Source organism: Primulina tabacum, chromosome 4 (genome assembly GCF_025594145.1).
Source record: "Primulina tabacum isolate GXHZ01 chromosome 4, ASM2559414v2, whole genome shotgun sequence".
NCBI classification, from domain to species: domain Eukaryota; kingdom Viridiplantae; phylum Streptophyta; class Magnoliopsida; order Lamiales; family Gesneriaceae; genus Primulina; species Primulina tabacum.
Genome location: NC_134553.1, coordinates 20,949,320 through 20,966,644, shown reverse-complemented (window position 1 = coordinate 20,966,644; position 17,325 = coordinate 20,949,320). Strand labels below are relative to the sequence as shown.

The 17,325-nt window shown below is 38.0% G+C and overlaps 1 protein-coding gene across 1 annotated transcript; it reads right to left on the bottom strand.

Moving 5' to 3' along the window:
• Positions 1 to 3,230: 3,230 nt before the first annotated feature.
• LOC142543182 (glucomannan 4-beta-mannosyltransferase 2-like) lies at positions 3,231 to 7,133 on the bottom strand. The gene is made up of 9 exons (XM_075650276.1): positions 6,623 to 7,133; positions 6,026 to 6,124; positions 5,526 to 5,778; positions 5,276 to 5,386; positions 4,978 to 5,114; positions 4,779 to 4,892; positions 4,166 to 4,368; positions 3,735 to 3,944; positions 3,231 to 3,601 (listed from the first exon to the last, which is right to left on the bottom strand). Exons 1-9 carry the CDS (start codon positions 6,953 to 6,955, stop codon positions 3,439 to 3,441), a joined length of 1,623 nt encoding a protein of 540 aa, XP_075506391.1. The 5' UTR covers positions 6,956 to 7,133; the 3' UTR covers positions 3,231 to 3,438.
• Between the last annotated feature and the right edge of the window lie 10,192 nt (positions 7,134 to 17,325).

Below are 17,325 nucleotides of genomic sequence, written 5' to 3'. Positions count from 1 at the left end.
ACAGGTAAAATTTTGGCATTGTTGTCTCTGCATCCGTCTCATCGATTGTTCCATCTTAGTTTGCTTTTTGCTTCCATTTCTGTCTGTATTCGTGCCTCTCTCTCTCCTTCTTTTACCTCTATTCATTCCTTCAGTTGTGCTTCTCGCTCAGCCTCACTAGCTTCCATTTCCTTTATTTTTTCTTCTATTTCCTTGAACTTTTGTGCAACATCCAAAGGATTGTCATATCCTTGGCAATGGATACACTTGTATTGCTCAAGAAAAACTTGGCTAGGCACTGCACCAGCTCCTAAACATCAACTCGCCGAGAAATCTCAAGCCCGAACACCTCGATACATAAAAAAAAAATAGTATCATAAAATTTAGACTTTAGGAAAATTAAAATGTGCGCATTACCGAAATGATTGTTTGTTCGTTTGTCTTAGATCTATTCCCTCCAACATGTCTTGGTCCGATGCAAAGTACTGTGCGGCACAGTTTTTAAAAAAAAGAGGTTTCATGGACTCCCAAGGTTTTTAAGGCATCGAGACAATGGGCCAAGTTATGTGTGACAACTTTGATATTTAAAAAGATTAAAGCCATCAGCAGTGAGTCTCAATCGTACATTTCAAAGATCAGAAGTAAAGTCATGATGTAGTTCATCAAATGCCTTCCATGCTTGTGAATTAGTCGGATGCCTTAGAAATCCATCCAACCGTTTCTTAGAATGCCATTGCTTATTTTTAGTGTCGTAGATGACATGAATAATCATTATAATTTTGGTTGTAAAGTAAAATACCAAAATACCTTGGCTGGAGTCTTCACCAAAAGACGCTTTTTCCACCTTTACTTGACCTCTTGGTTTGTTTCCGCAAGTCCTTCCATCTTGAAAGGTTACACACTTTGCAAGCATGTTCATTCTTAATTTCCTCCCAATAAATAATGCAGTCATTTGGACACGCATGTTCTTTTTCATACTGTAGTCCTAGTTTAGAATTAGTTTTTATCCTCATAAAAATAATTAGGTACTTTAGCTTCAAATGGAAGTGCTCGGAGAAAAAACAACAATAATGTCATGAATGATTTATCACTACATTTTTCACACACTTTCAACTTAAATAACTCAACAAGGAACGTCATTTTGAAAACTCGATGCATCCAACATATAGTGATTGTTTAGCATCATCTATCGATCGATAAAAATCTTCTATATTAGAGTCATGCCCCATATGACTTGTTGATGCACCAGCGTAGTTCTCATTATTCATAAACGCATGAATTCCCAGTGTTTCACTTAGCATGTCTTACATCATAGGTTCATGATTACCCATACTAGAAAACTCCTTAGAATAAGCCAGAAGATTGTTCCTAATGCTATCATGAGATTGTATAATAAGTTTTTCTCTATGAAAACTCCAAATACGATAATCTCGTAAAATACAATTTATCAATAGATGTGTGTGTACTGTCTGACGATCATGATTCAATGAGTCTATGCATTTGCAACAAAGACACGGCTTTGTGGTTTTGTCATTTTTGTCATCAAATGTGTAATGTAAAAAGTGTAGGACTCTCACCCAATACTAGGGGTGATCAAATTTTTTATTAACCACCCAAACCGAATTGCACCGCACCGATTTTCCTAATATTTTATAAAAATCACGATTAAAAATAATAATCATAAACCGCACTGCATACACGGTTCGATTATTATTTTGCCAAAAACCACACCAAACCGCACCGCCTAAACCACTTGCCATAATATTTGGCCTAAGATTATAATAATTTGTAAACAACATATTCAATTAAAGAAGTCGTCACATTATATCTCAACTCACTTCAAAATTATTACTCCTACAAAGAAAAGTTATCTTCTTCTTAATTATTATTCACATTAGTCTTTTAGTAGAGTACTTATTTCTTTCACAAAAATATTTTGTTTGAAGTTTGAAAATAAAAAATAAAAATAAAATATTGTAAATATAATTTTTGTTGTGAGATGTTGTGTTGTTAAATTATTTACTTAGTTTTGAATCTTGATTATTGTTTTATCTAGTTTCATTTTTGTATGATTTGAATTATATTTTATATTTGAATACCTTATATTGTTGTTGTTTTAAAAAAAATTAGAATATATGTTTTAATATTTTTCATTAAAAAAATCGTAAACCAACCACAACAGCTTAAAACCGCTCAAAGTCGTAAGACTAATTCTACATGTAAAATCGTGATTATTTTTTTAAAATATTAACCGACCGCATATGGCAATTCGGTTTGAATATTTTTTTAAAAAAAACCGCAAAATCGTACCGTGTTCATCCCTGCCCAATACTCAAAACTACCGAGGGGATAATCCATCCAAGCCTTCTCTATTCAAACTTATTAGATTATTTTTACTAATTCAAATACATATATATAATAATGAATATGTCAAACATTAAATGATATAAGGAAGAAAAATGAACTAGGAATTTAGATATCTACACTAAACTAACCGAGTACAAAAATTTTAAACTTTATCGAATGCCAATATAATTCTACTAAAACCAATTAATCACATTATATGTCTCTAAACTAAAGAAATTTTCCCCAACATCGTCCATAAAAATCTATTTCTTGTTTAATAAATATGTTTGAGGTTTACTAAAAGTTTTAAATAAAAAAAGTACATGCTACTGTATATGTTCTATAAAGTAGAAACATGAAAACTACCGATTAGGGATTAACTTGAAATCTTGGAAAAAAACTATTTCTTTGACAGATCTAAAATTATTTTAGTAAGAATTATAAAACATCTTTCTTTGAACTAACATAGAGTTCGATACCTTGAGCAAACTTCTGATTATGCTATCTTAATTCAATTAGAAAATAATTTATAATCCTAAGCAGCTAGACAGCAACAAAATGATTAATCCTAAAGTATTCGAAGTCGAATCTTAAATACGAGGGATGGTGCAAGGAAAAAGCAATTGTGATAATTATCATCACCTTGGAATTTAATTACTAGTTGGAAAAGCCCAAATAGATTGTCACAGTTCAAGCATACACTTCAGAAACAACATTATTAGAAACTCATTATATTATAGAGAAACATCTGCTGCTTAGTTCGAATACATCATCGTGATGCATGTGAGAGCAAATAATTTCTTAAAGAAAGCGATTTTACGCGCCTGGATTCATTTTGTGATTTATTGAATGATTTGTAGAGTTAATTGACAGAAGCAAATTCCGAGAGAGGCTGTATCGAAGTATACCCAAAACACAAATGCCATTTTTATACAGGAATACCAACTAGTTTTTTCACTTCAAAATGATATTCAAACTCCAAACGCCTTATAATTGTTCTAATGATTACTCTGGAAAAGAACTTTAAAAAATTACATTATTATTAACAAATAATAACATTCTTAATGTTTCTACCTTCCTCAGATTCATTCTTCCTCGAGCCTTGATATCACGTCACATATTTTTTAGGCCAAAGCAGCTAAATCCAGCAAGTATTAAGAAGATCACTTGAAGGAACATGTATATGTAGTAATAGTATTGTTTTCGATGATAGACGAAGCCATACCATCCACATGCTAATAGAAACACTGCAATCACAATCTCTGGTAGCAATATTCTGAAACATAGGAGAAATTTATCAAGCCATTTTATACTTTCAAATATAGATTTGCAGATTAAATAAAAATTGCATGAATGATTGATTATTCTATTTAAAATACATCATATACATAGTTATGAATAAAAATTACCTGTCTTTGAGGGCTTTGAATCGTATTATATGGTGTTTTTGTGTAGTTGATTCAGTGTGGGTTTTATTGTTGAGTGAGTCTCCAAGCTTTTCGGTCACAACCCATTCGTTGACACTTTTAGCTCGGAACAACCCGACGAATATAGCCTTTGTTCGGCGAAAAGACATCGCCGTTTCAAAAAGGATCCAATGTAAAATAAGATAGATTGACCTGAGAATTTTCAAAGAAGATGGGAGCAAGAGAAGGTTTAAGGTCAAATTGAATCATGAAGCATTTGGTTAAAAAGTATTTCACAAAATGGACTTTGTCCAGTGCTTTTAAGTAGTCTTTTGTTTGAGAAGAGCACTAAAAAGATGTTTTTTTTTAAGAAAAAAACAGAGAAACTAAATTAGAAGTCTAAAGTTAAAAAAGCAAACATTGGAAGACCGTACCTTGGAGTTCCAAAGAGTGTGTTAACCCCCGTGATTAAGCAAGGAGCTAAAATGGCACCATCTTTTCGGATAACGACTTCGGGGAACAGAATCGTCAATGGCAGAACCACACAATAAAACAAGAATACGAAGACATGGCCGACCACCTTTCGGACAAAGAAGAAACTAAGCATCATGTAAAGTTTCTTCTTCACTGACACCTTCTGTAAAATCACACAAAAGGAAGAAGTTACCACTCAGAAAGTCAAAAGACTACGAAACTCGAATGTAAACCAAATCTTTTAAAATACAGTGTTTTTAAATCACAAGCATAAATCCCCTGAAAAAATACATATACATGTAAATGGGGTAGACGTGCTTGTGATTTAAAGATATTATTTTTACTTTTTTAAAGTACAAAAGGGAGGGAATTCGAACGTTAGTCTAAACACAACAGGTCAGACCAACTGAGCTACATGTTCGGTCTCGATTTAAAGTAAAGATATTATTAATTTTATATATATAATTAAGGTTTTGTACTTTTTTTGACTTTTCAACAAGCATAAGAAATGCAATCTGTCCATTATAATTTGCAAGATTTTCCCTACAAAAGTAAATTTCTGGCCGAACCAACCTTGTTAATGGCAATTTGAATGATAGTGGTCCTAAACAAATTGGCTGGAGCACAAAACCATCGATGCTGCTGAGAACGGTAGGATTTTATTGAACTAGGAAGTTCACTTTTCACCTATTTTTTAATTCATGAAAAAAGATAAAATATTATTATAGAAATAAATATAAACAAGACCAAAATATTAAATTTATTTAAAAACCTGAAGATCTCCTAGGTAAAGAAATTCCCAACCCTTAAGCCCCGCCCGTACAGAAAGATCCATGTCTTCTGCTGTGGTTCTCCAATCCCACCCACCAGCATCATTCATTGCATTAATTCTCCATATTCCACCACTTCCTATAGTTGTTATATATAACAAGAATCAAAATCAGGATCAGAAAAAATAGTGTGAATTGTGGCCTCGTCATTCAAAAACATAGGAATCTCAAACATAAAAAATTTCGTGCCCTTTCGACTCTTCACAATAATCGCGAAACCACATATGATTAAGTACTCACCGTTGAATCCGAAAAATCCATAGCCAGATGAACCAACTTCTTGTTCAAATCTGAAATGGAAGTCCAATGACATTTCCTGCAATCTTGTCAACACACACGCATCTGCATTCACTGGCAAAAAACAAAAAAAACAAAGATTACTTTTCGTTTTTCCTCTAGAACTATTCTTGAAGAACAAATTGAAAAGAAAATTTTTAAAGGAGAACCTTCATGATTTAGTTATCTTATAACATGGACTCCATCAACTTACCAAATCTCCAACGAGCTTGCACCAGACCAATTTCAGGGTTGTGCACGAGAAATGGTATGGCTCGCCTCAGAAAGTCCGGTTCTGGTTGAAAATCGACGTCGAATATAGCTACATATTCACATTGTTTGACATAATCTTGCTCCATGCCTTGTTTAAGAGCTCCAGCTTTGTAACCCTCCCTGGTGTCCCTTGCTTGGTATCTAATATTAATGCCCTCATTTGCCCACCTAATACATTCTTTCTCAATCATACCCTACAAACATGTACTCTGTCAAAATTCAAAAGTGAAAGCTCAAGAAAACAATTATTTTGACAATTATAGGCAAGGTTCCTCTTGAAAAGGCACGATTGATTCGATTCGATTCGAAATTTAAGTTCCATAGAGAGTAAAGCAAGTTGTTTTTCACTATAAAAATTTTAGAATTTTTGTTCAAAATTATTTGGAATTTTGTTAATTGGAAGAAAGGAAATAGATTGTAATATGCATGATTTATGTGTACCTTGTTCGCTTGATCGGAGGAGTCATCGAGTACTTGAATCAATAGCTTATCGGCAGGCCATGAGAATTTACACGCTGCGCCAATTGACAGCTTGTGAACCTAACCAAGTCCAAAAGACAAATTCGCTAATTAATACACGTTTTATTCCTCACAAAAAATTTAAAAAATACATATATATATTTATTTATTACCGCACTTCATGATGAACTTGTTGTGTCATTTTGGTTATTTACACCAACTTCATAAAATATAATAATAATAATAATAATTAATAATAAAAGTGCCAACAAAGATGATGTCGAAAAAACACTGAGAGTCGCGTGAGGATAGAAAAAAGTAAAAAGTGTGACCTGAAAAACTCTTATGCCCAATCATTTTCCAAAAGACTTCTCGACTCATTATTCATAATATTCATAATCATAATCAAATTTGATTTTATTAATAATTTATAATTTATTTCCCTTAAAATTTATGATTTCGGAGCTGTAAATGAAGAGATTATTTTAGATATAACATTTGGCACTCGTTTTGTTGAAATATAACAAATGGGATCAAAACGGATTGTTGTAAAAAATAAAACTAGATTAAAAAACAGACCTCAACTTCATTTGCAATGGGAATCTGAACAAGAACAAACGGGAAAGCCTCACTTCCTCCCTCCAAATCATCCTTAATCTCCTCGAACTTATATCTCTTTTCCGGTTTCTTCCGGAAGAGCTTCAAAAGAACACTCACAATCACCAAATGAAGCCACTCCAGAGACAATAAGAGTGACAGAAACAAGCAAATATACAGGCAAATTCTGAGCAATGGAACCACAAAAAAAAACTTAATGATCCCCAAAATCTGCCCAATTCTCTCCGTAATGTCTCCCTCGGTCGATCCCAGAACCCATTCCAGCACTATATTCTTCTCATCAACTTCAACCATTTCTGCTCTGTTTTTATTTCAGACTGATGTTTTATTTTCCCTGAAGATCATTGGGTTTTATTTGCAGATCAGGAGTACGTCTTGGGTTCTTTATGTTTCTTCTGTCGTTTTCTACGTATTGAAAGTGAAGTGAACGAGAAGCCATGTGGAACACTCGGGGAGGACGGAGGTTGTGAGTCATAGGTCTCTTTTTGGTTTTTTAATCAAATATATTATTTAGTTTTCTTTTCCTCCAATCATCCCCCCCCCCCCCCCCCCCCCCCCCAATTGGCACATATTCCATATATTTTTTCGAAATTGCATTAGTTACTTTTGAAAAATTCATCAGCTTCAAATATTAATGGTCAAGTTTGTGACATAAATTTACAAAATGCATAAATAAAAAAAAACTATATTATTATTTACTGATTTTTTTTAAAAAAAATTGTTTATATAAAAAAGTAATTTTTATTATAAATATTAATCAGGTGGATTCTTCTAACAAATATTGATTTATGGAATCATCCCGCATCACTACTTTAAAATTCATGAGTGTACGTACCTCTCATTGGCAAAGTCAACAATAAGTTTGACAGAATTTTTTTAAAATAACATTATTTTATCTATAAAAATATTCAGTTTTAATCATTAAGCATTGAAAATTGACAACAACAAAAAAAAATTACATTTTCTCCGTTAGAAAATATGATTTAATTTTTGTTCACCTATTTGAAAATCTTTTATTATAATTTTTGAAAGAATTTCTCGCTTCTACGAATTAAATATAACTTTATTATGTTAATTATATCAACATTTTCATAAACAAATCGGTGATCAAACTAATCTACGTTATGAAAACGGTTTAACTAGTCATAAAATAAACTCTAATATTGCTAAAATAATATTTTTTAAAAAATTTAAAAACTAAATAATCATATAAGATGAAACTCGTGTAAATTGGGTGAGTTCGGGTAGGTAATTTACTAGGATGAAGAATTGTTCTTCCTTATATGTAGTGATGATTAAGTTAGATGAATCCCGTCTATATATCCTGGATAACTGAGAACAAGACACATTAGTGGGGCGCCAGAAGGTTTTGGTGTAGTCACACCGACTCAAGTCAATCAAGTGAATACACAAAAGGAAAGAGAAAGCAATATAAATTAAAATATAATAAGTGTAAGTGATCATGTCCATCCTGTTCTCCTTTCTTTTGATTTTACCTCAGTTGGGGATATTTATAGGGTTTTGAGATCATGGATCATCCTGAGATTTTCGGGTAGAGGTTATGATTTTAGCACGATCTACGAACGTAAAGTGATAATGGATCCCTGGATTTTTGGTGAATATGGTTCACGATCATTTTGACTTAGTTCTCTTAGATTTCTCAAGCTCGGATACAAATCCGAGCTTGTGTGAACCTGTAATGATTTGATAAGCTACCTGGGCTAATGTTCGGGCTGATAGGAATAGAGTATTCTTTCCTTGACCAAACGAGTTTTATGTGTAGATATGTGACTGAGGTAGGGCTTGTTATATCGGGTAAGATTGACATTATCGGGGCTAACTCCACACCAAGACAACCCGGACCAGTTCTGGGCTAGAGTCTTGCTCGATTTCTCGAGTAGTCATATTTGGATCAGGGCGAGAAAACAACTTCGTTTTGAATTGTAAGCGGACTAGCAGTTGAAAAATGTGGATGTCACGTCAGACATTGTTTCACCTACCTCACCAGAATTTTCGTCTTCTCGGGTGACCTAATTCAACTTCCAATGTAAATCCTGATCGTCTGCTCATAGTCCGATCAACGACCCTGATTAACCCTTTTGCCCCTATAAGTAATTGACAGCCTTCATCATTTCTCACTTACGCAAAACCTTGATCTTCCGCCCATATCAGAATATATCCCAGCTTCTCAGACACACTTCTATTTTCCAGCTAGCTGGTTTTGTTTTTCTGACTACCCCCATAGTCTTTTCTCTATTACTTGTAATTTTTCTTGCTCCATTTTTTTCAAAATATCTTACTATACATCTTCTACTTCCGGAGCAAATGCACATGGCTCATCTGGGTATCAGTCCGTGAAGGTGCGCTCGGACACCGCCTCAAATTCTCCTCCTCCCCGCTCCACCGAGCACCTCCAAAAATCCATCCCCATCCCTTCTGTCAAAATCATAAGCCAAATCCCCGAAAAATCCAAATAACCTAAACTCTCCGACCCGGCTACCGGGCCTTCCAATGCCCAAGAAAAAGGCAAGGGAAAACTCAAAATGGCTTCTGAAGCCGAGGTCGAGAACCTAGGTGCTTCTTAGTTTTCTACCACAACCAGCACCTTGCGACTCGGCTCTGATGAGGACCTTCGAGTTCTTGGATCCATCCCTTCTACCTTCATGTTTATTATTTACGGTCCCTTAGACAGTTCTGATCAATCCCTCGAGATCTTCTATACTTTCTTCTTGGACCAAGTCAAAATTGGTCTTCGGTTCCCCATCTCCCCTTTCTATATCGAGCTGGACCATTTTCTCGGGGTCTCCTTAAACCAACTCCATCTTAAATCCTTCAGCATAATGGCCTCAGCCTTTGTGCTATTCATGATTAATGACCTCTCGATCAAACCCCTAATCCTCCATTACTACTTTGCTTGTCGTTTCAAAGGGAATGATTTCTCTCTAGCTGCCCTGACCTACCACAAATTCCTTGACGACGTATCTTATTCTTTGAAAGGATGGAAATGTCGATATTTTTCATCATTCTTCCTTCCTCCCCAGCTGCTCGACCAGCTTCTATCTACCATTCCCACTCAACCCAAACTTCCTCGAGCGTACAAGTTCGAAGAGTCCTATATCCGAAGCCAAGAGCTGTAGAAGAAAATGTTAAAATCTGTTGCTCTTATTTCGGAGGAAAATCAGATTGCCTAAGGGTTGAGTGCCCGGGCGGAGGATCCCCTTGATCGAGTAATTGATGCTCTTGGTGCCTCATCTACTCAACTGGTACACTCCTTGATCATCTAACTTTATTTCTTAATATTTATGCCATCCTGACCCTGGTTTGTTTGAATATTGCAGAAGATTTCGAAATGAAACAAGACTTTGCTACTCGGAGAGCTGCCCTTGAGAAGAAATCTCGAGCCAAGCAACTAGCCCAGGAAGCTAAGAAAGCTTTCGAGGCCCTGGAGGGCAAGGAGAGAGAAGTTGCGGAGGCCCAAGAGGCCAAGAATAGATTGGCTGCTGAAGCCCTGGAGAGAGCCGATGTTGAGGAGATGGAAGGGGGAGAAATGACTATGATTCGAGTCTAGGGATAGCATGTAGAGCCCAAAATGAGTACACTTAAAACACATGCATTTATTTAATTGTTAAATCATTTCTTTAAATTTAAAATGATTTTTAGTGATGCATGACCTATTTAAATTGCATTATTTTAAATTATTTATGTTTATGTGATGCACGTTAAAATATTTCACGAGTTTCATGTTTCAGGCGATTATTCGATGCGGGGTCGAGGAAAAGAGACCGGTGATGATTTTGGCAATGTGGTATTTTATTTTTAGTTAAGGTTGGAGCATTTTAAATGAGTTATTAATTTTTATCATTTTTAAAGACTAAATTATTTATTTAGTGATGTTAGAATTTTAAAACTTTTAAAGTTTAGCAAGTGTGCATTTCATTTTAATTTTAGAGATTTTTTTAAGTTAAATGTGGGTTAGTATTTTTAATTAGTTGTTAATTACCAAGTTAGCACAAAATTACCCCTAATTACCTACACTAACTCACGCACACACCCACTAATACACACACACACACAATTTCCTTTCCTTCTTCATTTCATTTTTTAAAGAAAATATTAGGGTTCTTGGAGAGGGAGAGCAACCGCCCCTATTCCCTTAAGCATTCCAGCAAATTTTCGTGAGTTTTATTACAAGAAAATCGTTGCACGATCGTCCCGGATCAATCCTCGCTTCCTTCCCGCGTCGGAGTCGTTGTTTCGGTAACGTTAAAGATTTAAAGGCATGTATATTCTGTTTTTCCTGCGTCGATCTAGCCATATTATGTGTTGCAATGTTTTTATGGGAGAAAATCCATGTGTGATGTAAAGGATTTGAACAGAAAAATTGTTTGTCAATCTATGCAACATTTTTAGATCTCAGAATTTCATTTTCACTGTATTTTTCATTACTGCGATTTTTCGGCTGAGATTTGGGGAAACTTTCAACATATGAAACGTAGAAATTTTCGATATCTTCGATTTGATATAAAATTCGTATTATTTGGATAAAAATTGAGTGAGTTATGGTGTTTTTCGTAGAGATGCTCAAACTGCGTTTTCTGAAAATTATGCTATTGATGTATTCTTGAAGTTTATTTGTTGCAGGCTTCGTTGAGAACAGTCGGGTGATCGCTGCTGTGTTTAGGTATATGGAGTATGAGTTTGGGATGAGTTTTGATGCTTCGTTTCGTGTCGATAGTCGTTGGTTGCATTAGAAATCGTAGGAAATAATTGGTATCAAAATTTGAGTTTATGGGTTTCATTGCGTTGCATGTGGTGCGTCGTTTCTTTGGGATCTTTTGGGGCGTTTTTATGGAGTTGATTCAGTGTCATAGCGTCCTAGGCTGAGTCTCGATGGATTGGTTCACGATTCGTATGATTTAGTTAGGAGTATTAAGCTTCGAGTCGCGGAGTCCAGTTTGCTTGGCGCTCGAGTGGTATAGTTTTACCGCCCGAGCGCGGCCCCATCTGTAAAAATGTTTGGTTTCTTTTTTTTTCAAGTTCAATAGTGAGTTCATGTCTTTTATTTTTGGGAAATGTTCACACATCATTTTAGAGATTGTTCGGGATTCTATGTCATGGGTTAGTACGATGATTTAACGAGGTCAAGTCCCGAGTGATCTAGAATGTCATAAGCTATTTTTGTACTTCGGTGGTGAGCACGAGTACCTACGTCTAAGCTAAGTTAGGGGTTTGAACGCTTGTTAGTATTTTCAGCAGTGACCGCAAGCGAGATCCAACGAATCCCTCAACGCCAAGTAAGTAAGTATGTTTGTTCGACGTGCAAGGAAATACTTTTAAGTTTTTGAGGTATGCTAAATGTCTTGTGACCAAATTATGTATGGCATTGGAAAATGGTAAAGTATGACCAGGGACCAATCCACCTCGTTAAATTATGAACGGGTTTAGATCATGATTGGAAATCGGTAAAGTATGACCAGGGACCAATCCATCTGTTAAATTATGAACAGGAATCTCATGTATGTGGCAGTGGATCTTCCCTGTCAGCCCAGTACTGTGATTTAGTCTGATCAGGCGTATTTATGTATGGGTCACTTTCTTTGAAACATGCCTCTACGCAAAATGATGAAATTTATGTATGTTCAATTATGTACGAAGTAAGCATGTTTAAGAAAGATTTTACGTTGATGGCACGTCTATGTTATGTAAGTATGTTCAAGTTCATGTATGCAAGTTAAAAAGTTCAAGTATGTACGTCCTATTTTAAGGTTGCATGTGATTTTATTACTTATTACTCGTTATTCACAGTTTATGCATGTTGAGTCTTTAGACTCACTAGACTTGATCGATGCAGGTGAGGATGAGTTTGAAGGGACGAGAGGTGGGGACCAGTGAGCTGGCTTGGACTGAGCGGGAGGCTAAATCCGAGGACCGCCATGTTTTAAGTTCTTATGAAATGTTCGAAATACTCTGATTTTACGTTTTGGTTTATGATCTTTAAACAAGCATTTTTCCTTTAGCAAATTTTATTGTGATCCATCTTATTGCAAATACTTTTGGTTGGACATTTTATTTTTGATCAATTTGAAAGTTCAATTTATATTTAAGAAAATTTTTATTTTTCCGCAAATTTTAAATAGTTTAAAAGTACGGTACGTTAAAGTTGGTATCAAAGCGGTGTTCTTGTAAAGGGTTATGCATGCTGCCAGTTGCGAGAAGCTCACGAAGCCACACCTCAAGTATGTAAGTTTTAAAGTTTTGAATTATGTTATGTATTAAGCATTAAGTCATGATTTCAGTGTGTCATGTTTCGAGTTCAAATTACGTGCATCTTATGCCATTGATATTATGTTCATGCATGCATATTGGGTTTACGTGTTGGGTAAATTGTTGGAACAGTATGTCTCCTAGACGCATAAGTAACCGGGAAGCTAGGGATGAGGATAAAGAGGTTCGAGAGGAAGGTAGAGACGCTCCTCCTCCACCATCGCCAGATATGCAGGCACAGATGCTTGCGGGAATGACTCAGTTTCGCACAGTTTGCGGGGAACCAGGCGACAGTGGATGCAGGGGATAGGCCCAGACCAGAGGTGGTGTATGAGAGGTTCAGGAGGATGAACCCAAAGGAGTTTTTGGGGACTACTGACCCGATGGTAGTTGAAGGATGGATTAAGTCCATCGAGGTGATTTTCACATTTATGGAGCTGCAAGACGCAGATAGGGTCAGATGTGCCACGTTCCTTTTGACAAGGGACGCCAGACTTCGGTGGGATAGTGCGTTGGTGTCAGTGAACTTCCAGACACTGACGTGGAACGGTTTCAATGAGGTCTTCTACTCCAAGTACTTCACTGAGGAAGTACGATCCAGATTGACAAGGGAGTTTATGACGCTGTGACAGGGAGACAGTAGCGTGACGGACTTTGTCAGGAAGTTCGAAAAGGGCGTGTCTTTTTGTGCCCCTGATATTTAATGATGCCCAGGGAAAGCTGAGGCATTTTATGGACGGTTTGCGGCCGATCTTGCACCGCGATGTGAGAGTTTATGGTCCGACTACCTACACTGTTGCAGTTTCTAGAGCCTTGGCGTCAGAGCAGGACCAGAAGGATATCGAGGTCGATAGGCAGGGCAAGAGGCCCTATCAGGCACCACAGCAGCAGCAACAGCGACCTCAATTCAAGAGGTCATTCCAAGGGCAGCCAGGAAAGAAGCCATATCAGGGACTGCCGAAAGGCAAGGGTCCTATCCCACAGCCAAAGGTTCCTCAGAGACCGGAGTACCCAGTGTGCCCGAAGTGCAACCGCCAACACCCGGGGCAATGTTTATATGGGTCGGGCAAATGTTTCAAATGTGGAGCTAGTGATCACATGCTAAAGGAGTGCCCACAGTGGAGGCAGCCAACCCAGGGGAGAGTGCTCGCCATGCATGCACAGAAGACGAATCCAGACACGACGCTATTGACTGGTAAACTCATTTAGTTAAGCACTGTATTATTCTGCCATGCATGTTTTGAATTGTATTTGAGATTTTAGTGTGCTAGTTAATATTTTGGTGACTTGGGATATAAATTTCTTCTATGCTTGAGGTTGAGGTTAGAATTTGGGATACAAGTTTGTGGGTGCTAACATCTCTCAGGAAATATTTTCATAAAGAGAGTATCCATGAAGGCCCTGATAGACTCAGGAGCCACCCACTCTGTTATTTCGGAGACGTTCGTTAGCCACCTGGACGTCAAGTCTATTGGAGTCGACGTGAGATATTCAGTGATAGTCCCATCAGGGGAAGAATTATCGGCTACTAGTATGGTCAGAGACATCGATCTCGAACTGCAGAGCCACCTAGTGTACGCCGATCTGATTCTACCGCCAATGCCAGAGTTTGATATCATTTTGGGAATGGATTGGCTGACGAATAACAGAGTTCTTATCGATTTCCAGAAAAGGTCAGTGTTGGTAAGACCTTTGGGCATGGAGCAGTTTCTATTTGAGCCAGCGAGATGGAAGAGTTTCCCTCGCATGATCTCTTGCATGCAGGCGCAGAGACTTATGCACAAGGGTTGTCAGGCTTTCTTGGCCAGCATTATTTCTGCACCTGACGTATCCACTCCATCAATAACTGATGTACCAGTAGTAAGAGATTTTCCTGACGTATTTCCGGATGATGTCACAGGCCTCCCACCAGAGAGAGAGGTGGAGTTCGCCATTGAGCATGTGCCAGGCACCATGCCAATCTCTAAGACACCGTACCGTCTAGCTCCAGCGGAGATGTTAGAGCTCAAGCAGCAAATTGAGGAGCTTCTAGACAAAGAATTCATCCGCCCTAGTTTCTCACCAAGGGTCGCGCCAGTGCTCTTCGTGAAGAAGAAAGACGGGAGCATGAGGCTGCGCATCGATTATCAAGAACTGAACAAGGTAACGATCAAGAACAAATACCCACTTCCAAGGATCGAGGACTTGTTCGATCAGTTGCAGGGAGCCACAGTGTTCTCTAAGATAGATCTTCGATTGGGGTATCACCAGCTGAAGGTGAAAGATGCAGATGTTCATAAGATAGCTTTCAAAACCAGATATGGGCATTACGAGTTTTTAGTGATGTCGTTTGGACTGACGAATGCTCCAACAATTTTTATGGACTTGATGAACCGAGTATTTCAGCCCTACCTAGACCAGTTCGTCATAGTGTTTATTGACGATATTCTCATTTACTCGAAGATTCATGAGGAGCATGCTCAGCATCTGAGTACAGTTTTGCAGGTTTTGCAGAGTCGCAAGTTGTTTGCGAAATTCAGTAAGTGTGAATTCTGGTTGGAGAAGGTAGCATTTTTGGGTCACATAATATCTAGCAGTGGCATTGAGGTGGATCCAGCTAAGTTAGCAGCAGTCAAAGATTGGGTTGAGCCGAAGAATGCGTTAGATATTCGCAGTTTCCTAGGTTAGCAGACTACTACATGAAATTTATTCAAGGGTTTTCTTCGATAGCAGTGCCACTCACTTCACGGACAAAGAAGAATGCTAAATTATTGTGGGGTGATGAATGTCAGAAGAGCTTCGATACTTTGAAGCAAGCTCTTATTTCAGCGCCAGTGTTAGCCATCCCATCAGGGAAAGTCAATTCGTGCTGTACACCGATGCATCCAAGCTCGGGTTAGGCGCAGTGTTGATGCATCATGGTCGGGTCATAGCTTATGCCTCCAGGCAGTTGAAGGTGCATGAGAAGAACTACCCGACTCATGATCTTAAGTTAGCCGTCGTTGTCTTTGCGTTGAAGATATGGAGACATTACTTGTTCGGCAAGAAATGCCAGATATTCACTGATCACAAGAGTCTCAAGTATTTTTTCACGCAGAAAGAATTAAATATGAGACAGAGACGGTAGTTGGAGTTGGTAAAAGACTATGATTGCGAAATTAGCTACCATCCAGGGAAAGCTAATGTTGTGGCAGATGCCTTGAGCCGAAAGGTTACAGTCGTAGCACAGTTGCCAGTGCAAAGATCTCTTCAGTCAGAGGTTCAGAGATTCGGGTTAGAGGTTTATCTTAAGGGCAGGGCTCCTAAACTGTCTAATCTGACAGTCCAGTCTTCCTTGCTAGACCGAATCCGTGCAGGTCAGCCTTCAGATGAGCAGTTACAGAAATGAAGACTGAAGGATGAGGACAAGGGCAGTGTACTCTACACAATTTTCGATGGTATTGTGAGATACAGAGGTAGAATGTGGGTGCCTAGTGTTGATTCGATCAGAGAGGATATTCTGACAGAGGCATATGCATCTCCGTATTCTATCCATCTAGGACGTATCAAGATGTACAAGGATTTACAGATTTTGTACTGGTGGCCAGGTATGAAGAGAGACATCCGTCGTTTTGTATTTGAATGCCTCACTTGTCAGCAGGTGAAGGCAGAGCATCAGAGGCCAGCGAGAATGCTCAAGCCACTCACTGTCCCCGAGTGGAAATGGGAGAATATCACCATGAACTTCGTTGTTGGGTTGCCGAGGTCAGTCAGAGGATCCAATGCTATTTGGGTTATAGTGGATCGACTTACTAAGTCAGCGCACTTCTTGCCAATGAAGACGACTTTCTCCATGACGCAATATGCGGAGCTCTATATCAGGGAGATAGTACGATTGCACGGAATCCCAGTTTCTATTGTGTCCGATAGGGACCCAAGGTTTACATCGTCCTTTTGGAAGAGTTTGCACGCAACCATGGGGACGAAGTTGCTATTCAGTACAGCTTTTCACCCGCAGACAGATAGCCAGTCTGAGCGAGTGATTTAGATTTTGGAGGATCTATTGCGAGCCTGTATTATCGATTTCCAGGGGACTTGGGAATCTAAGCTGCCTCTAGTGGAATTTACCTACAACAACAGCTTCCAATCATCTATTGTTATGGCTCCATACGAGGTATTGTATGGAAGGAAGTGCAGATCGCCGATTCATTGTGATGAAGTCGGGGAGAGGTTAGAGCTTGGTCCAGAGATTGTTCAGGAGACTGCAGATGTGGTGGTCAAGATCCGAGACAGGATGAAGACCGCCCAGAGCCGTCAAAAGAGTTATGCTGACAAGAGAAGGAGAGATCTAGAGTTTTCCGTAGCTGATCAAGTTTTCGTGAAGATAGCACCCATGAAGGGCGTTATGAGATTTGGGAAGAGAGGCAAACTTAGTCCGAGGT

What these genes read in the sequence shown, in the direction of transcription:
- LOC142543182 (XM_075650276.1), bottom strand. Translation starts at nt 6,955, where the DNA reads ATGGTTGAAGTTGATGAGAAGAATATAGTGCTGGAATGGGTTCTGGGA. An exon ending in ACACTCTTTGGAACTCCAAG is followed by an intron (nt 3,945 to 4,165) that starts GTACGGTCTTCC and finishes GAAAATTCTCAG; the next exon opens with GTCAATCTATCTTATTTTAC. An exon ending in TTCAAAGCCCTCAAAGACAG is followed by an intron (nt 3,602 to 3,734) that starts GTAATTTTTATT and finishes CCTATGTTTCAG; the next exon opens with AATATTGCTACCAGAGATTG.